The sequence below is a fragment of the Ixodes scapularis genome, unplaced genomic scaffold, assembly GCF_016920785.2.
Source record: "Ixodes scapularis isolate PalLabHiFi unplaced genomic scaffold, ASM1692078v2 PGA_scaffold5__190_contigs__length_132052651, whole genome shotgun sequence".
In the NCBI taxonomy this organism is placed as follows: Eukaryota; Metazoa; Arthropoda; class Arachnida; order Ixodida; family Ixodidae; genus Ixodes; species Ixodes scapularis.
Window position 1 is genome coordinate 25,215,614 of NW_024609880.1, and position 22,070 is coordinate 25,237,683.

The 22,070-nt window shown below is 41.9% G+C and overlaps 1 protein-coding gene across 1 annotated transcript in view; it reads left to right on the top strand.

Moving 5' to 3' along the window:
• LOC120841730 (parathyroid hormone/parathyroid hormone-related peptide receptor-like) overlaps positions 1-22,070 on the top strand; it is a 327,477-nt gene that overhangs the window by 196,939 nt on the left and 108,468 nt on the right. Inside the window, exon 3 of the mRNA XM_042293968.1 lies at positions 3,152-3,285. Within this exon, the coding sequence (XP_042149902.1) occupies positions 3,152-3,285 (134 nt within the window). The remainder of the gene's footprint in view (positions 1-3,151; positions 3,286-22,070) is intronic.

Below are 22,070 nucleotides of genomic sequence, written 5' to 3' on the forward strand. Positions count from 1 at the left end.
CCAAATTTGGCTTTTTTTTTTGTATAATGCTTGACACGTTTCTGATTGAAACTATATCAATATTTTAGATACTTGAAATTTATGAAGAAATATACTAAAATGTTACTGTGGCGATTATCCCCATAAATTGTGTAACCCTGGCTGGATAACAAATCTCCGAAGACCACATTAGTGTTGCTTTCACCGTATTTAAAAACAAATCCATAGAGCTTTAAAAACATTTCCTAAATTTTGTGGTCTTTTGGAGTATCAGCATATTTTTACAGAAAAGAGGGTGAGAATTACGTGCATGCCATTTTTATATCTTGTATGCGGGGCGCGGCGGACGTTCGACGGGAAGATAGACGTCATAATCGAATCGCCTATTAATTGACATTTGTTAAAATATTATTTTAAATATTGGTTTTATGGGTCATTTGCAACCGCTGTATTGACTGCAATACATATTAGAGGCCAAAGTAATAAAAAACAAAAAAACTCAAAGGTCCTAATTTGTATGTATTGCTCAAACCGCAATTCCACTGTTATAGAATAAAAACTTTCGTGAAAACAATTCTTCCTCAAGTGCTGCTCACGATGACGCCTAGAGGAGGGATATACTCATTTCAATTGCGTCATTGCAACTTCGGCAGCACGTTCTTGGTGGATGCGCCAAGGCCACAAGGATGAGAAAATTAAAACGTGACTCACAAGTACGTCGTCACTCCCTTAAGCGTGACTGTGGTAATGACTTGCGGTGCTTTTTTTACGTAGAAAATCTGAATCGGGTGAAAAAAAAGAACGGATATAATGATATCTCAAACCATTACCTATCTGAATTCTTTTAATTGTTCTGACCTCTAATAGTAATGCTCGTCTACACTGGAATTAAAGTATGGCTCATGAAACGAATAACTAAAAAAATTAAGTAAACTATTTCAGTTATTTGGCATTCTGATCATGAGGGTCCTCTTTTCATTTATTGTCCGCCGAGCCTCGTATGCAGACAATTATGACGGCATTCACGCAACCGTCGCAACCTTTATTTTTGTTTTTTCAAGATTTGTTTTTATTAAAAAGAACGAAAAAACATTATCTTTTTATCATAACATTTGACCATGAAGTTTTAGCTCGAAATGTAAAGAATGTGCAGGATTGACGACTTCAGGGCATTGATACCACGTGACGCGAAACGTTTGGATGACCTTGATGAACTGATGAGATGCTTTGCTGTATCTTGATATCGTCAAGATCTGAAGCGTAAAGTACCGAGTTGTTTATTAAGGGCTCATGTCTATAAGGTAATTTTAATGTTTCGACGAGTCACCTAAGAATTGTATTATGACTTAACACGAGAGGCATTCGGTACTCGTGACAGCATTAAGTACTCGCGACCGCCGTTATAGTACAGTATACACCAACACTGTGTTCACAAACAAGCGTCCGCATTTGCCACACGTAGTCATTGCGCTTGCGCAGAAACAAAATTCAGGAGGAATGAAGCGGTTTGCGCATGCGCAGGAACCGACAGCAGCGCCACCGCAGTGGCATGACGCCAGTGACCTTAATTGGTCTATAGATCATTCGTTAAGTTCAATATTCTATTCTATTTGACACACCCGAGGGTCGTACGGCGCGTTCACAATGGCGGATTCGGGGTCGGATCCGCTCAGGCGGCAAAGCGCATTGTGGAGCAAGGTGTGAAATCCACTCGTCGCTGGTGGAAAACTTAAATATAGGTCCCTAATTGATCCAGATTTTCCACCAAGGACGAGTAGATTTCGCCACCCGGCTCTGAAATCAACTTTCTGCCCACGCGGATCCGCCCGGGATTCTGCAAGTGAAAACACGCTTTCAAATATACCGGTAAAGTCTACTTGCACATAAGCGCTATAGCTATCCCTTGGTTCTGGTTCTCATCCGCATTACCTGGTGAAAGACTCTTTTAGATACCGACTGGCGTGCGTTGTGCAATGCCGTGCAGTGATGCAATGCCATTATGTGCGCTCGCAAACAACCCGTATCGCAACGTTGCCATTTTGTGCACGCAGACTCCATATGAAATAGACTAGAAGTGACCTTCAATACACTTACTTGCTCTTCAACTTGAAACCAGGAGCCAGTGAGTATAAAGCCATAACACCCACGCTCAAAAAAATTACTCGCATGCTCTAAACATTGATTTTATTGCGCTTTAGTTGTTCATTCACATCGAGAATACCGTTGTTTTATCTAATTTATATTTATTAAAAAAATGTTTTTCTAAAACAACTTACGTTTGTGATTTAAGTTTGACTACGTTTTTTTCTAAATTTATATTTAGTTATATGTTAAATACCTGCACTCAAACATTAATAATATAACTATGACAGTAAAGCGAAGTAAAGATAACAATTGTTTAGAAGCTTGAGTTCTACTCATAAAGATCGGACAATTTGATATTAGTATTTTCTTAATTACAACTGCTTTGGATGCACTAGGTATGCCTTTAAAATTAAAAAAAAATAATCGCACGTGCAATAAAAAAAAAATCTCTATTCCGGTTACGGGTATTTATATTGTTCTAAAGCCTATAAAACCTTGGGGTTCGACAAGACGGCTTCTCAGACTGAATTGTAAACCAACCGTTGTCCACGCTAACAATGCTTTGAAATTTTTTTTTCCCAGTGATGAGAGTGTGATTTGATCTCGTTCGTCACTACGGTGCCGGAAACGCGTTGTAGATTCGTGTGTTCATCGTCCAATCACGCGCATGCATAAAAAGTGATCCTCAGGTGGCAACCAATGACGTCCAAGAAGCCATCGTGTCACGATGCCGGATATCGATATCCTGGCGGTAGCTGTTAGAACTTCCTATATAATGCACGAGTGAACGCGATCGTCGCTGTCGTCGCCGTGTCCTATAATCCTCACTGCTAACGCTTCCACGGACTGTCAAGCCGAAGTAGTGGCCTGCAGTCAAACAGGCTTCTGCCGCATCTACCAACGCTGCCGTGAGACCGCCACAATAGTGGCCGGTGACAACACTAAGCTTCTATGACATCGTCAGGTGGAAACCGAGGAATCCTCCTTTGAGGACGCGGCGATCGCACCAGTCGGAGTCGCGTTTTGGGAACCATACTATTCACCGAGGTCTTAATTATGGGTGCGTCGCGTCTCCTTCGTCCGGCAGAAATGGCCACCAAGTGGTGCACGGAGAACGGAACGTGGTACGTGAGTCCAGAGCACGGCCAGCCCTGGACCAACTACACTCGCTGCTTCTCGCAAGTCGCGACCATGGCCTCCGAGAACATCTCCCTCTTCGAGGTAAGTGCACGTCTTGGAATTACGCCAGGGTTTGAACCTTAATAGAAAGTTTTACTTTTTTCTTACAGGAGCAAAGGCAAGCGCTGTGCGTTATTGTTTGCGTTGCGTGTTCCACGCTGCGCATGTGCATCGTTGCCATTCGCCAATCCTAGCGGTAGTTGGGGGCTGCGCGCACGCTCAGTGTAGAACACGGAAACCTCACTCAAATGCAAAGCATTTGATTTCGCTCGTATGCTCGTATACGAAATACTAAAGCTCTCTTTTATGATAGATGTCATGCGAATTTTTTAAAGAAAAATTGACAACAAACTTTGCCTTCCAAGTCCTATAATGCGAGGAAGTATTTCTTAAAGCAGTGGTTCTCAACCATTGATGTTTCGCGGACCCTTTGTGGATCATCGGCGGAGATGATAGAGGACCCTAGTCGTGGTGAGGGGAAGAGAAATTAGTAGGGTAATTATGATATTGATTTAATAAATGGATGCAACTAAGGGCTAGTGGGAAGTAGACTCGTTTTATTGACATATACACGAGAAAACTTATCGGAAAATTGGAACGTTTCCTCTCAATCTGAAAAAAATATAACAATCATTGCCGGGCTTGACTGATGAGAGTTGGCTTCGCGGACCCCAAAGAGTCCGCGTACCCCCATTTGACAACCACTGTCTTAGAGGATTGATGGTTTCAATTTGTTTTGAAGACATTAAGGAGTCATTTCGGAGAGTGAGGAAGAACGCGAGCTTTCTTCATTGATATTGTCTCCGTCTACAGCGCTTAAACGTACCGCAGAGAGTATTGCCATGTGATAAATTTAATAGTATTCATACAGAGAATACACTTTGGCTTAATTGTTCCTATAGAACGTTGTACAGCTAGTACAAAAGTAGAGGAATGCGCTACGAATCGACAGGTTCTAGGTTTCATTCCTGGTGGAAGATAAAAAGATATTCGCTGATCGATGCGGAAGTGTATGTGTACATTGTGCTTGCCCATATTTTCATGGTAACCTAAGCGGTTCTGCTCACATGCCCTGCCGTTGGCTATGTGCGGACGCTCGGGCGGACAGGTACATTTCTTGGAGTGGAAATTTCCGTTATAAACCATTCAAGCTTTAGAACTAGATTATGCCAATTTGTTCGTGCCAGAGCTGCTTGAAGACAAGTTTGGTCACAAGCAGCATGAAGGCACGGAGAGGGAAGCGAAGCTCTAACCAGAAGGACGAACATGTTCCAGCCTTTGTGCACCGTTCTATAGTGCTCATAATTCAGGCGAAATATTCCCAGTGACTTGGTTTTGTCCCTCTTCACGGCATGCGATATCTCGCTGGAGAGACCTGCTGGACATGCTGAAAATGTGTTCCACACCCCAGTACACAATAATGTCAGCTCGAGTGGAAGGCGATTATTAAAAGGATTAATAGCTCTGACAACCTACGTGCGAGCAGTATTGACCGTCTTTGTGTATTGTAGCCACCAATGGACGCCGATATAACGCTCGCGACAGCACATAATTTATTTTCCATGTCGCTTTAACTGAACGCATTTTTGTATGAATGCACGAATTGTATACTAAAGACAATGCAAGATTTCCCGCCGATTGTATTTGGTAGGATCATCTTTTTTTCGGACACGGTTGTGCCACTTTTCTTCCAATTTCTTTTTGCCACCGTCGTTTTTGTCATTTCCATTAATGACTAAACTTTGTGTACGAATTGGCGGCGGGTCCTTCCAAAAGCGAAATATTATCAGTACGTAAGGCTGCGTTCACAAGGGCGCGGGTGCCGCCAGCCACGTATTCACCTGATGGTAGTAGTGCGAATGTGTTTTTAAACAAGGTACGCTCCTTTGCGCATTGTCTCAAGAACAAAAATATAGGCCAATAAAACCCTCAGCTATTCAGAAGTAAACGTTACTGAGTAATTTATTATTTAGTAGTGTGACTTCCCTGGGCAGTTTACTTTATTTTTTTTTTGTCTAATTTTGGCGCACTTTTATATTACGTGTATTGCTCTATGTTAATTCCTTTCGTTACTTGTCTCGCTCAATGTTTATTTCGGTGACTGTCAGGAGCTGCAAGTCAGTCCCAAGGTTGCTTTGGGAAACCTGTGTCTGTATATATCATTTGCTAGCAATAAATGACGCTTAATGTTTTATAATGATGTATTATATTTATAAGTGACATTATTCGGATCAGCATCGAAAACAATGTCAAAAACAGAATAAAACCTTTTTTAACTTGACTGAGCAATCAGGATGCCAGGTGCACATTTCATTCATATATTTAAGCAGTAAATACGACCGTCACTCATAAATCACTTGAGCCTCCTTTACACTCACCGAAAGTTATAAACTTCTAAGCTAGACACGTTAAAACAGAATAAGCGATTAGCGCGTACAGATGTTGCGTTTCATCTTCAGTGGACATTTTCTACGTAGCTGCCGTCATCTGGAATGACGTAACTTCCCGGCTAGTCGGTAAAACATCGTCTTGTTCTCGCCATGCCATGGAGGGTATACATATATGTTTTTAAAACTTATTTTATACCTGCATCTTGTAGTGGGCATTTTTTATTTGTATTTATTTTATTTAGAGAATACTACAGGCCATTGAAGACACAAGTAGGAGTGGGGTACAACATATAAATTCGCACATATAACAGCAAACAAATAACACGACATTAAAAAGCTTACAACAATAAACTAGCAAATATGCAGGATATATATATATATATATAAAGGGGGGCCAGGAGGGGGGGAGAACAGCAACCATCAAGCGGCATGTAATGCAATCATACAGTAATAAAAAATGATCTATACAGATGTACCATAAAGGTTTATACAATCTTAAAGCTTCTGTGAAAGGGATGAACGTGCAGCAATATACAAAGCAACGTGCTAATCATCAAGACGTTCGAGACTTTGTACAAAGTTGGGGTCGTTAAATAGTTCGAGAGGTAAGCAGTTCCAGTCGCTAATAGTGAGGGGGAAAAAGTTAAACTTAAACATGTTAGTACGCGCGAAAATGGGTGTTAGTGAACACTGATGTCTGTGCCTCGTAGAACTTGACTCTAAAGGGGAAATGTATTGCAATGGGTCTATGCGAGTCTGCCCTTGTTTGATATGAAACAATAATTTTAATCGTGCTAATTTCCTTCTGGTCTGGAGGGTGTGTATTCCGTTAGCCTGTATAAGTTGAGACGGGGAATCCAGCCTTCTATATTTTCCGTAAATAAACCGAATCGCTTGACGCTGCACCAACTCCAAGTTCCGGATGTCTTTCTGAGTGAATGGATCCCAATCGACATTTACATACTCCAACTTGGATCTTACTAACGAATAGTAAGCATGTAGCTTAACCTCAATAGGAGCGTCTTTTAGCTTTGTTTTAATGAAGCCCAACTTCCTGGATACCGAGGCACAAATATGGTGTCGCAGCATTAACTATAGTAGGTGTCGTAAATAAATATATATATATATATATATATATATATATATGTATATATAGAGTAGTGAACAAAAAGATATGGTATTTTGGTTTTACGTGGGTAACTTTTCTTCGAACTGTGATACAGATATAAAAATTGTAATGGAACACTGCATTAACGTATTTATAGAGTAGAAACTGATATAAATCAATCAACTAGACGTCGAGCAATACTTCTGTAAAAGAAACAAAATATCATATCTTTTTTGTTCACTACTGTATATATATATATATATGTATACAGATAGCAAAGCAAGAATTCTCATCCGTTCTTGGTTTGCTTCTATTATACATTCTCTTCCTGATCCGGGTTGCAATAGCCTGCAATTTTTTTTTAGTACCACATGACAGCCATATGAAATAAGAAGATAGGTTAAAGGTAATACAGAAAAGTGTCTATAGGGGATAATATTCAGGGTGTGTCGGACCAGTAACTATGTTTTTGAACATGCCCAGCCACCCTCGTTAGACAAATAGCGCTAGCCTATTTTGATGCCGTTAATCCAAATGAATGGTCGTGCTCCTTGGCGTGAGGACTCCGAAGGGGAGCGTTAGTGTGACCTTTATATCCCGGAGGTTAAAGTCCCTCTGCATAAAAAAATAAAAACACAATTTTGTTCCTTTGCAGAGTTTTCTATTCTATACGGACCTGCCTCATTTTTATGCGGCACGCCGTTCATCGTCGGCCCTACGTGGGTTTACGATATAGCCTTTGGTCGCATAATATACGCCCCCTGTAATATCCAAATACTGGGTAATGATGAATGTGAGGATAATGCGGGACGGTAGGAAATATGTTAACCAAAAGTAAACTAGCATTTGTAACATGATTGGGTTCTTCGGCACTTCACTGTAGTCTCCATCAAAATGCGACACCATTTATTATTTATGAAGGCTCTAATCTGCTGATTTATTTGTGCAAAATGCTATAGCAGGTAAGTATCATATCTCAGCACATATTCCTTCGTTAAAGATGGTCCTACTCGGCCTCTCTCCGCTTCTGCTCAGCTACCTTCTCTACAGTCGGCCCCGAGGTATTGTGAAGAGCGCCGCAGATTCAGTGAGCACATCGCTCATCCACCAGCACTTCTGAGCATTAAGGAGAAGATAAGGGTTAATTAAAACTACCGCTTCGCAAAGTCTCCCTATAATAAGGTTGCTAATTCAAAGTAACGACACTGAACAGTCACAGGTGAGCGCCTACTGCAATTCAGCAGTTTAGTAAAGAAAAATGACTAATTATGAAAGTTAATAGATTGACGAGGTAAGAAGCCCAATATAAACGCGCGGCGGAGTTCGCGGGATACTTAGCATCCCGAAGATTAGTGTCCGCCTTGTCAGGCCATTTCACTGGCAACGAAGGGTCTGTCTTGTAGGGACAAGAACGTGGTGTAACATTTCGTGCTACGCTTTGGAGAAGTTTGGACTCTGTCCCGAACGGAAGTCCCACTTCCCCACGACTTCCACAGCAGTCCTGGTCCGGGCCGCCGATGCGGCCAGTCCTGCACGAAGGCCGGAGTCTGTTCGGTCCAGACTATCTCGTTCCTCAGCGTGTGCTTGTTACTCTCCGAGCGTCGCGAGCGAGCTCTCAGTGCCTTCTTCGTTGTTTGTATCTACATTACCCACACCCCTTGTTAGGGTGCAGTAGACCTCGGAGGTGTCCCGCCTGTGTAGGCCTCTGCATAAGAGCTGGGTGTCCTCTTGACGAATTCTGCCTCAGGGACCGCGGGTGTCGCTGCCGGTCACAGCGGGGTCAGGAGGCCGGTCGGACAGCGTTTAGCGAGGCTAGCTTGGGGCATATTGGTGTTGCTATTTATTGCTTTTTTCTGTTGCGTGTGAAGCGATACAATATTGTGTGGCTGCTTTCTGTTCCAAGGAGACTCGGGACTCACAGCGATCTCAAATACGGCGAAAAAAAAAAGCGGAGCGGCGCTCTTTAGTACTCGGGTGCATAGTGGGCAACAACCCATGCAAAAGGAAGCGCTGGTTGTTTCGGACCCCGATCGACGCCTCAGTGTTCGCGGAATGGAATGGTTTGATTTCAAGGTAAATAAACAAAACTGATGCAGAGAAGAAATAGAAGTCCAAGAAGAATATGTGTACTGTGTGACTGCTCAGAAAAAAAAAATCGGATTTCACCAAGTGAGATTGCCCTTTAATAAGGACAGCGATAAAGTTGCTCCATTTATTTTGCGACTTTTGACGTTTATTTTTGCTCACTAAATGTGATGCATGCTCACTAGATGAAATCGATTCAGACACTTTCTGGTTCATAAGCTTTGGTTTAGTGTGGAGGAGTGAAGAAAAAATGAAAGCCGTTTACAACTCCCTGTAACGCCGAATTAGAGCGCAGCTCTTGAGGAGGAGGAGGGAAGGGTACTGGGGGGTGGGTCAAGTGACCTCGGAGGGCGGGGGGGTCACGTGACCTTGGGGGTCACGTGACCTTGTGGGAGTCACGTGACCTTGGGGTGTCACGTGACGTCAAGGGGGTCACGTGACCTGGGGCCACGTGACGATGCCGATGACGTCATCAGTGACGTCACTGATGACGCCATCAGTGATGATGATGATGACGATGCGGATGTCGGTGACGTCATCAGTGACGTCACTGATGATGACGATGGGAATGCCGGTGACGTCATCAGTGACGTCACGATGACGTCATCAGTGGCGATGACGTCAACGGGGGGTCACGTGACCTCGGGGGGTTTCCCCAGGTCACGTGACCCCGGGGGGGTCACGTGACCTGGGTAATCATCGTGACCCTCGTGAGGGTAACCCTAGTAACCCTTGTGAGGGCAACTCTCGTGACCCTCGTGAGGGTAACTCTCGTGACCCTCGTGGGGGTAAATCTCATAACCCTCGTGACCCTCGTGAGGGTAACCCTCGTGAAGGTAACCCTTTTGAGGGTAACTAACCCTCGTAACCCTCGCGAGGGTTACGAGGGTAAGTAACCCTCGTGAATAACCCTCGTGAAGGTAACCCTTTTGAGGGTAACTAACCCTCATAACCCTCGTGAGGGTTACGAGGGTAAGTAACCCTCGTGAGGGTAACCCTCGTGAAGGTAACCCTTTTGAGGGTAACTAACCCTCGTAACCCTCGTGAGGGTTACGAGGGTAAGTAACCCTCGTGGCCCTCGTGAGGGTAACCCTCATGAGATTAACCCTCGTAACCCTCGTAACCCTCACGAGGGTTACGAGGGTTGCGGTTACGCCGACGCCGACGCCGACGGCGACGCCGACGCCGCTCAAGCCGGGAACGGGCGCCTAAGAGCTGCGCTCTAAAACTTGCTTTAACTAATCCATGCTCGCAAAACTATGTAGTAAAACCAGAACAATACTAAGTAGTTAAATATCTGCAAAATGTACAGCTGGCGAAAAAATAATCAAAATAGCCTTGCCACTAAAGTTGAAATGAGAGCATCGCCTATTATATGCTAGTCAAGCTCGGCTTTTGTAATGCTGGTTTGTATGGTGAGAGGCAATTGTTCTTCTATAACCACAAAAGAAACAAACAAACAAAAATAAAGAAAGCGCGACTATGTATGTGACTGACCGCTCCCAGATGTCATATGAGCTTTGAATATAAGCTTCTGCTGCTCACGCAAGTCACGCTTTTTCACAAGGGTGTGAGAGAGGATGGACCATATTTTTTTTTCACAATCGAGCAGACAAAAACAAGCGAACAATGCGGCCATTTTCGCACTGAATAAAGCGCTCTGCTGCGACCGCCAGACTTGTGTCAGTCGTCGGGTGACCGCGATGTACACCACAGCGCCCTCCCAGGAGTGCTTGCACAACGCGGCACTCTTGCTGCCGCCGAGCGGCCACACCTAGGGTGCCTTCATGTGCGCTTCGCATAGAGTGATGCCAACTGCCTGTTTCCCTTTCCCCCGCCGCCATTTTGTTCCTCATTGTTTTCCCGTGCGTTTCCCGTGCGCCGGAAAGTGGCCTTTGTGTCCATCGGTCGCCCCATCCGAGGGGGGAAAGGCTAATCCTCCCTCCGTGGGTTCCACAACGCTGCTCCGGACTTGTGAGATAAGGTGCTTGTTTCCGGGAGGGTTATCAGCCCCAGGGGTTATCGCCGAGACCAAAATGGTTGATGGTTTGTCGGCGAGTGATATTACAAAGGGTGGCACCACCCTAGCAAAGCGCACATGAAGGCTCCCTAGCCACACCTTCCCATTCTACTGCACCCTATTCTTTGCAAACATAGTTGAGCATCACTATCTTGGCGCGCATTCGGAATTGTTCTCTTTGTTCGGAAATTTTCGAATGGCTTCATTTCGGATGATAAAGTTTTTTTGTTTTTTTTTATATATATATAGTCCGCACCTGGTGTCTACTCAACATTTCAAAATTGGCGAAAATGCAATTAATAATATGCCTGGTTTATTAGTGCACGACGAGGCTTTTATTATACATTCTTCATTATTAATATACTCCATTATAGGAGAAATGTGCTATATCTCGCCGTAAAAAAAAAAAAGTCGTGGAACTAAAATATTTTTTTACTAATTATCAGATTTACAAAATACTGAAAAATAATATGGCGCAAAATATTTTAAAACAACAGTAAAATAGTTTACACATAACTAATACACAGATTGTTCTTCACAAATATCCTTGAATTAAACCTCTAGCACACACTTGTCGAATACAACGGCAAAATATTAAGGCAAAAAAGCTGCTTGTTCAAGCTTGTGCCTAGCTCCGGCAGTCAGAGGTTTTCCTCGTGTACGTAGACCGATCAGTGAAGTACCGATTGGATGTTTTCCCTCCAAAATGACGAGGGCATCAACACGTAGATGATTATATAGTTATTCATCCGACCTCTAACCCTTCGCGGGCCTTTTGTGAAGCTCTCACTTCTTGTTCGTCAGTTCTTAAGTTTATGAGTGAAGAGCCAGGAGTTGAGGGACTACCGCATATGGATTTAAGACTTAATCTTCAACCTTAAGGCCTGTAATGACGTTTTCAGCAACGATCCAAAAAAACGGTTCTCTTTTTCTGCATATAGGGTTCGGAATTATCCATACGCTGTTTGCCTTTTCTAGTTCAAAATGCTGTCCTCACCTCTCATCGGCTAAGTGTCAATCGTCAGCATGACCGACTGCTCGAAGCCGGGTACACAGCATACCTCCTTCGTATTACCCTTCAGTGTCTCATCTCAGCCACCAACCGTCATTCGTCTAACTACAAGGGACGCAGACACACATTCTGGGCTTGTACTCCATATGTGCCTAACACCGCCCACCGCCTGAAGAGTCTCGCTGCTCGGTTCATCACGAAGGTGGTATTCACATGTAGAATGTGGTTAAAACAAATACGCTAAAATGTGAATAACATAGCTCGTTCACCAGTTTGAACCATCAAGCACTCCAACAAACATGTTAAATAAAGAAAAGCCAGTTTACTCTATTCCGCTGAGTTGTCACAGCCAATACATCAGCAAGACAGGACGATGCCTGAGCGTTCGCCTTAGTTAATACTTTCTAGTAGTCAACAAGGTGTCATCTGACTCTTACCAACCAATTGTTGTGCACGCCCGCACCTGCCATGATTGGATTCCTAGCTATGAAAACACTAATGTGCTTGGCTCGCACAAGGACAAGTGTGGGCGAGAAATAATTGAAGCATTCAAGATCAAGGATGCTACAGACAATGTTTCAGAGCCTTCGTTGTCGTTATCGACAAAAGATCTGGAATTCCTCGCGCCATAGTTATCTTAGAAAAAGGCCTCTTAAATGTTTTTTTCTAGGAGTTAAATTCAGCTATTTTTATATTTTTCTTTACCCATTTCTATCATTTGTCTGTAGTATTTTCGTTTTCCTTTAATTCCCCTGTGACCAAAGTGATTCTTGTAGTGCGATTGTCATCACACAAATATGTCGTTGCTTGTTCAAAGAACTGTGAGTGCGTGTCTGTCCCTTGTCCATTTCAGTGTTTTTTTTTCTTTCTGTGCCAATTATAGTTTATCCAACGCGTTCCCCTACTTTCATTTAAGAAACAAATCTTTAAAAAATGCATTTCTTTACCAATTTTGAAAATTACTCCGTCTTCTTTTTATTGTGAGGGTGTGTGTGTGTTTGTGTATGTGTGTATTTGTGTGTTTTTTTGTGTTTTTTTTTGGGGGGAAAGCGGGTGGTGGTGGTCATAGGAATGAAACAAAAAAGTCGTGTTCTTACAAGCTTTGATTTAGAGTGAACATTCACTTACACAACCCCTGAAGCTTTTTTTTTCTTTAATTTGTTCTACAGAGTGCAGAGGTTTGTGAAAGTTTTAGCTGCTGTGTTTCATCTCACTATTTAAACGGCTAACCACCAACATCGTCTACAAAAAAAAATATGTTAGGGACAGAGAGGTGTCGAGTAAAACCACTGGGCTCTAGTAGGGGCTTGGATGTTGCATTGAGCAAACAGGTATGAAGCCACCGGAAGTAAGCGGCTTGTCGCGAAAGTGAGCGCTTGACAGGCTTTTCAGCTTTTCTTGAGTGATTGTTTGAAAAGCGGCCAGGGCGCAGGATTTTTTCTTGTTATCTCAAAAGAACCTGCTTGTTGCGCAGAAACAGCGCATGCAGAACCGAGGACCCTCCTGGGAACCATTCGATATAAAGATTTCGAAATCCTAGGTCATAAAGCGCGCATTTAATCCACTTTCAAATATCTTAGTCTCGGGATTCAACTGAAAATTGAAATTAAAAGCCGCTTAAAGCCAGACGAAAGAATGAACAGAAACATCGACTGAATGTACTAGGAAGTCCAGCAGACTCCGAACTCCCGGGAGAAGTATCGTACTTCCCGTGGCTTCACTTGCGCTATTCTTGGAAAGCCATTAGTCGCCATCCAGACACGCTATAGTAAAGATCGGCGAGTATAGAAGAAAAGCGAAACGGCCCATTTGTATAAACAACGACCCTATAACTCAATTTCCAAACATTGCGTAAGCATATTAAAGGCTTCTAAATTAGCTCGTTTATTTGGTATTTATATATATAATAAATTACGGCGTCGGAAGACCTTGATTTTATGCGATTTATTTGGCTTGTACTCATCGTTTTCCGATTTGGGATATTTCAAGAGTAGTCACACGCTAAATGTGAAAACTATCGTTAAAAGTATGACATTCTTGAGCTGATCAATATAACACTAAAATGTATAAACACATTCCCCAAAATAGTTAACTCAAATATGATGTCAGCGTGTTCGTTTGTGCTGCAGCACAAAGTGTAACATTAGATGATATCCAGTGGCATTCATATTACTCCGGGAAAATATTTTGTGCCATTTATGAAGAGAGATGAAAAATGCGTGCACAGCTTTCATCAACGCCAAAAGTGGACGAGAACACGTGTTATCGTTACTTTTATTTCATTGCTCAATAATATTTTTTCGCCCTACTAAACAGAAAGTCACATGCATTCATACAGCCCACATACTATACTGTAGTAAGGTGAATAGTTGAGATTACTGAGAGTTGTGGATGATTAGTGGAAACAGCGCTAAAAGCCAATAACAAGAGGAACATAGAGGACATGACAGGCAATGACTCACAAATATATGGTTTACAAAAAGAAAACGAAGACAAAACTCAAAATCCTTCACACGTGCGTTCGGCGCACAACCCTACTGAATATTCGTCTGTAGGGACAGTACCCTTGAAAAACCTCTTAAAGCATTGACGGTAGAAAAACAGAGGACAAGGACCGGACGGCACGTTCCGTCGGATCGTCGTTCTCTATGTTATTCTCCTCTAGCACCGTAACTTCAACAGAGCGCTCCATTTCCACAAGCCGATTGAAAGATTCATTGAAATTTTCTAAGACGCCTGACGTACCTTTCAAGAATTTCTGATGGGTGTGAGAGGTTCGTTATAGCTTTTTAGACACCTGTGGTGTCTGTGGTCATGTTTTCCGGGAAAGCGCGTGAGCCATTATTATAGCATTAACGGGACTGTGGGAAAGATCACGTCACCCATCAGGATACATGCGTCGGGGAAGCCGCTTGGCCACTTTGTATCTGCCGGCATTAGGAACGGTCGCTCAATGTCGGCTTTCCGTCCCAGACATGGACCAATCTCATGAAGCAGCTAACTGTGCGGATATAAGAGAAGGTCCCTCGGTGTCGTGTTTCTTACGCCTATTGATCTGTTCAGCCTCATAAGCTCGCCCAGCGAGCAACAAAAAAGGTGTTGGGGACTCCATAGCGACGGAACCAGGGACGACACCGTGACCTGCTCCGGATTTCATGAATGGCTGCTGATGTGGGTTTTGCTTTCGTGGTTTTCGCTAGACGTGGAATTGGCAGGTTGAGTGTGTGTGTAGTCCATCCCCACTATTTGAAGAGTTAAACTTCCGTAGATTTCAGGAATTTACCCAGCGAGATTGTGAGTGCCTCTAAATATGTATTTCTGGGGACAAAGAACTCAGTTTCCACTACTTTCTCTGATATATTTTATTTAGAGCTGCTTGCGCCCGGGTTTGAGTACGCGTTAATTTTTATGGTCTTTATGATTTTAAACATGCATGTAAATATCAATGTCTAAAATAAGCTTCGAATGACTTTTAAACCACTAAATTTTTGGTTTACAATATAATCATTTGGGCGTCTAAAGGGTTGAAATGTTGAAGGGTCTGAAGGGCTGAAAAGTCTGAATGGGCGAAGGGCTGAAGGACTGAATGGGTTCGAATATCTGAGGGAGTTTCAAAATATATTAGGGCTGAGGGGTATTTTTAGAGCCCCAATGATGACACGTGCTGAACCCTGATCATCTTCTTTAGAAATTCCAACTTTATTTTTGATAATACCCTGACGCGTGGCTCACATGCATGTTGAAAATAACACTTCAGCGTTGATATGTTATGGAACTCTTTCTTCTCTTCAACTCCGTTCAGCCCATCAAACCATACAGCCTTTCAAACCCCTCAAGCCCTTTAAGAAACATCGGATTTTTCGACACTTAAGCCCTTCAGGCCCTTCAACCTTTCTGACCCCCACGGCCCTTGAAATCCTTAGACGCCAAAATGAATTTGAGCCATAGAACAAAATACTGTTTAAAACGATATAGAATTTTATTTCATACATTGGAGTTTTGCATGCATGGTGTAACCTAAAAGAAAATAGAAAACAACATATGGAGTTGCTAGAGATACTAGAGAACGGCGACCAAGCAGTACAGCCCGCGCAGTCTAGCGGGTGCGCACTGAGCCAAGCGGCGGAGCGGCAGCGGCTTTCTTCAGATTCGTGCTCCTCCACCGCGCTCATGATTGCGACAATTACTTTTTATAGCCATGTGCCCGTTATGAGATGGGCGCTCGCTCTTGTAAAGGTACAAAAACTTCTGTTTTTGGAAGTTTCCCTTCTTCATAACGAACATCATGTTTGTTTGAATTATTCTTTTCGCTCCAATATCAACATGTTCGACTATAGGTCGGCCCACTCCAAGGCTAAGTTGGGTGTAGCTCGTGAGTGTTATACTCGGTGAGGAAAAAATCGTGCTTTAACACACTGGCAGACAGCTTAAAAATACAAATTGACAGGCTGAGAGGCCCAGGATGTTCATAGGCCTCTTTCTCAAACTGTGCAGGCATTTTGTTGAAGAGATTGAAAGGCATTCAAGGGTACAAACCGCACTGCGTAAAAAAGGGGCCTGTAGTCATCCTTTTTGTCGTCTGTCCAATAGAAGAGCAGAGCTCGATCTAGTTTTCCTGTACAAGATTATAAATAGCGCATTAGAGAGTGGTTCGCATTTACGTTATGTGAATATTCATGTCCCTCCTTACTCCACTAGAATCGCAACTTCTTAAATGTCCACATGTCTGTAACCCCTTTCTTTTTTACGGGCAGAATTTCTATTAAACAATATTGAGAATGTCGAAACTGAAATATTTACTGATAATATGGTGTTCCTGAAGCAAGTGACAGTGCTTCACGAATTCCGTTTTTGGTTTCTTTTGCTCCTGACTGACTCTGCACCGAAGAGAAAACCCGCTGGTTGCTTTTGTGCACATGAATTATTATTACTAATATTCTTCTTATTATTAATATTATTACCCCATTAAAACAACACTTCAGCCCGGAATGTGTTATGGGACCACCAAACCTTCAGACGCCATCAGCCCTTCATCCAGTTAGACACCCAAATGAGTGTTGTGAACCATATACCCCAAAGGGGAGTTTAAAACGTTATTGAAAGTTTATTTCAGAAATTGGCTTTTACATACATGTTGCGACTCAAATATACGATAAGAACCAGCTTGTGCTCAAACCGGGCGCATGGAGTTGTTACAAAAAGAAACCGGTTTAAACAGAATCAACCAAATTTGTTTGCGCAAAAAAATTTACCTTGAGGTACTCGCAACCAGAATACAAAACAACGACAGCAAAAACAACCACACACTGCACCAAACTTGATTACATTTTGACGAATGATCGTGAAAGGCCAATAAAACTTGGCGGCGTACTTAAGATAAAGTGATAGTGAACTTCAAGTCTATGCGTCACACAGCACAATCATAAGTCAAACCTTTGGAACCACCCAAAAGGACTCGACAGCGCTTGAAACAAACATCGGTAGGTGATAGAAATGACGCTCCGGTTGATCGCGAGCAACTAACTGGTGGTCAGCCTGAATCTACCGCACACGAAGGGGAGGACGCCTGGAAGTGGAGGCCCTCGGTGAAGTTCGCCGGCCGCGCAGCATTGAACGAAGCCGGTGACCGGACTCGAGGGAGCTGACCATCTACAGCTCAATGGAGTCCGCTCGAGACGGAAATGGCGGCGGCCGAGATTATGCTCCTTGAGCTGGCGGCTACTTCACTGGCGTCGGAAGTTATCCTTTCGAGTCTCAGACTCTCGAACGGCTCTTCGTCACCTCCAAAGCTCGACATGGCACCGCAAGCACGGACAGCGTGCCTCGCAGCCAACCATAGATTTTCATAGGGTCTCCGCAAGCTGCAAGAGTGCTAGCCTAAAAGTCGCGATGAAAAAGACGAGAAGCCGGCATATGACGCTGACGTGGAGTTGCAAGCAAAGTGTTGTCAGTTGGCGCTGAGTGAGTGTTTCTTTTTGTTGTGCGTTTGGGTCCTTAGAGTGATAGTCTTTCGGGTGCGCTCTTACGTTGAACATAATGGCAGCGAGTTCACCTGACGCTTAACGCAGATAGACACGTGTTTTGTACATCGCTAAATAGTACCACCATGAAATATATAAAAACGCCTTTGCGATGTCCTTCGTCGCCAACGGGTTCAAACTCGTCACCGTCAACCCAAAGTTAATTTCGAACACAGTGAAAGCCAAGCACTTTCAAAGAACCGTGGCAACCTAAATAATAAAAAAATACTACCCTGCAACCTGGCCCATATACCTTGATCTCTCCCAAATACCCGTTAAAGCGATATTGAGGGGTACCTCCTTTTATGGAAAATATTGGGACACACCTCACAGGCCTCTAAATTAACTATGACGAGCTCTTAAACCCCTTAGAAATTCCAGAAGGGTACGTCAAATCATTTCAGAAATCCTGGTGTGTTCCTTAGACAGATTTTTAATAGGGTAATATTATTATTAATATTATTATTATTATTAATATGAACGCTCTTGAAGATATTTTACTTCTTATGTTAAAGAGCTTCTTGAATAAAGCATCTATTCTCGACGATGTAGAAAACACCTATAGTTAGGCCGCGTTACAATGAGAAATAAAATTTAAATTTTGAAAACTACAAAGCAATATTAATACTGCCGATACTGTCGCAGATATTGCAAAACATTTTATTCGAGGCATGACATCATTCTTAGACGGGCAGAATATATATTTCCAGCCGCCAGTTTAGTTTTGCAGCAGGTGCCCCTATGTACGTTAGGAAGAATTTTCGAATTTGCTTCGTTCTGCTTTTGAACAAAACGTATAAAGCTGTTCTTTTTTTAGACATAAAAAGCGCTTTTAATACGGTTAACTATCAGATTTTTTCTAAAACTTTACTCACTCTGTTTTCGAGGGCCGTTTTATAAAACTCTTATAAACTTTTTGTCAGGTCGAACTCAATTTTTAGTATTAGCCGACGACACAAATTGTAGCACACAATTTATTTTGAAAGCTGGGGTCCTCCAAAGGCTCTATAACTTCCCGTCTACTTTTTAGCGTTTTTTATGAATGACTTCACGTAAATAGTTAGTACTGGCATGTTGCTCCAGTACGTAGGTGATACGGTTCTGCTTTCAATGAATATTGGTTAAAAAAGGCAATAGAAAACTTGCAGAGCCACGTAGAGGGTGTGGTGGAGCGGTATTTTGCAAACTGTATTGCGGTAAATACAACAGAAGAAACTCAATTGGTTTTCTCTAGAAATCTCATAAACCGTCATGGACATTCCTGTTTGTTGCGGTGCCTTGTTTTTTTTTTTTTTTGTTCTTTTATTGCACCTGTTTCTCTGTTTAAAATGTAGATCCTAATAAATACCTTGGTATGTTTTTTGACACCGACATGTGCCGGCAAATCCACTTAGCCTATATCTGCAATAAGTTGAAAAGTGCGGCCTATTTAGTTTTCAATAATAAAAGCATTGTTCCTATTACAATTAAAAGTACAATGGATCAGGTTCTCGCGTACAGTATACTGAGATATGATATAACAACCTTCGCTTTTTGTACAATACACTGGCTGACAAGGGTAGATAGTTTACAGAAAAACATACTGAGAAGTGTTGCATAACATTTCTCCCCTGTCCCTTGATTAAATATTTTCTACCCTTTTCGTCTTCCCTCTTTTCGCCTTCTGTTTGAGAAGATAGTAGTGATACGGAACTTTTGGAATCCAGAATTAAAAGAAAAAGACTATATTGCGCCAAAATTTCTCAGAAAAGGCAATCGCTTTATTGTCCTTAATCTTCAATCTGATATGGCGAGGCGAAAAGCTGTGTTTATCTTTCGAAAAGTTTCAATAATTTGCAGGATGAAATATATTCTCTTAATTGAAAAAGGAAGTTAAAAAAAGATTGTAAGAGTGATTTGGCCAATTTGACCAATTTGACCAACCGTTGTGGTCTTACGACTGAAAATAATATATAGCAAGTGCTTCTGTTTGTGTTTGTTTCACTGCCAAATATGTGTGCAGTACTGATGTTACCTTGTAACGTATCTTGTGTTTATCTATTACGTTTGGTAACTTTCAGTATTGGTAATCAATGAATTTCATTCATAGTGTGATTATTGTCGCTTCTACAAAATTTGCCGCGCCATGTCCTACAAGTCTTTCCTAGACTTCGACGGGCCCGTTTCTTAGTATCACACTTTCTTTGACATTGAAGATTATTATTATTATTATTGTTATTATTAATATTATTATTATACCCGCATACATGTATTGATCATGCAAAAGAGATGCAATAAAATTATTATTATTATTATTATTATTATTATTATTATTATTATTATCATTATCATTATTTTATTGCACTCGTCGAAATGTACTCACTGCTCCTGTATGCCTCTTGAATATGTAAACACAACAAAGTACTTAGGCATTTTCTTTGATAGCGATTTATCGTGGAATTCACACCTCAGCTACATAGCCAAAAAGTTAAAGAGTGTATCTTGTATGTTATATACTACAAAAACGTTTTTACCGCTGTCTGTCCGAAAAATGATAGTCAATGCCTTAGCCTACGGCCTGTTACGTTACGAAATTACTATTTATGCGAATTGTTCCATGCTCTGGTATCACAAAATAGATAGCATCTTAAAAAGTCTTTTAAAAAGCGTAGCGTACACCTCTTTTGATCTGCCAAGTGAAGAGTTGTTTTCTTCGTTGTGTCTCCCGCGTTTTTCAGCACTTTATAAAAGATGTGTAATTGACAAACACTATTGGCACAGCCCTTTCAAAACGCCCCGTGTCCTGCAGCGCAACTTAAGAGAAAGTGAACGATTTTTCATTCCTCGTGTATACACAAAGTATGGAAAACGTATGCGCTCTTTCTATGTCCCTGAACTTTTCAATACATTGTCAGAGTCATTCTTGGAACTCAGGTCAAAGCGTCAGTTGAAAAAACAACTAAAAACAATTTGCTAAATATCCTGCTTCTGAACATGTCCTTTTTGTGCATCTCGTGTTTTTATTTCTTTTTTTTTGTTTTCACACTTCCCAGTTCTTGAATAGAAGATTTTTTGTGGTCAAAGAGTGTATTCCGTGGCCATCCGTTCTTAATCCCCTTTAGTGTATTTATTGTGGTGTATGATTACATGTCAGTATTTTTTTTAAGAGTTATTTATGCATAGTTCTTGGAATTGTTTTTTTTAAGTGTTTTGTTTGTTTTTTGTAATCAAGCGTCAGAATTTGATTTTCTTCACGCCGCTGCTGGGTCCAGTCCCACAAGCCTCTTTTGGCTTTCGACGGACCCGCATTCTTGTATGTTGTTATGAAATACGTGAAATAAAAAATTTATTATTAAAAAAAATTTATTATTATTATTATTATTATTAATATTATTATTATTATTATTATTATTATTATTAACAGAACGTCCGTTGTCTTCGCACAGGGACTAAGGAATTTTTTTCTAACGTCGCTTTTACTGCTCATTCTATTATAGTTCTCACTGAAACTTGGCTTCGTCCAGATACTTCTTCTGACTTTTCCCTCCAAATTTGACGGTATTTCGACGTGATCGCGAATTCTCTAATAAGAAAAAAACGGGGGGGTGGCGTTTTGATGGCAGTTGATGCGTCATTACCGTGCATAAGACGTCCTGACCTGGAGACATCGCCTGAGACAGTGTGGATAGAACTGCAAAGTGTCAATGGTGAACGCATTCTGCTTGGCGCATACTACTTGCCACCCGACACCTCTCCTGATGAATTTAACCAGTGTCTTCTTGCTATTGAAAGTACAACAAGTGCCCTAGATAAATTTAAATTTATTGTTCTTGGTGATTTCAATGTCCCCAATATAAATTTGGAAACAGCAACAGCGTCTTCTAATAATTTGTACCTTGCTCATAAATCTACGTTCTTACTTAACTTTGCATCATTTAAGAATTTAAAGCAACAGATTTGTATTCCCAATTGCCAGGAAAACATGTTTGATTTGTGTTTCTCAGATTTAGATGGTCTACGTATAACTGAGTGTGCCTCAAGTTTAGTTCCACCTGACAGATATCACCCCCCTCTGGAGATCGTGGTAGCTCTTCGAGAGGGCATGGGCGTCGTTTACGGAGCCATTTTAATGTGACTAGTCACAATCTTCCCGCTGGAGATTACGTTTGTTTATATGACATTTTTGCCGATTATGATTGGTCATCGATCATTC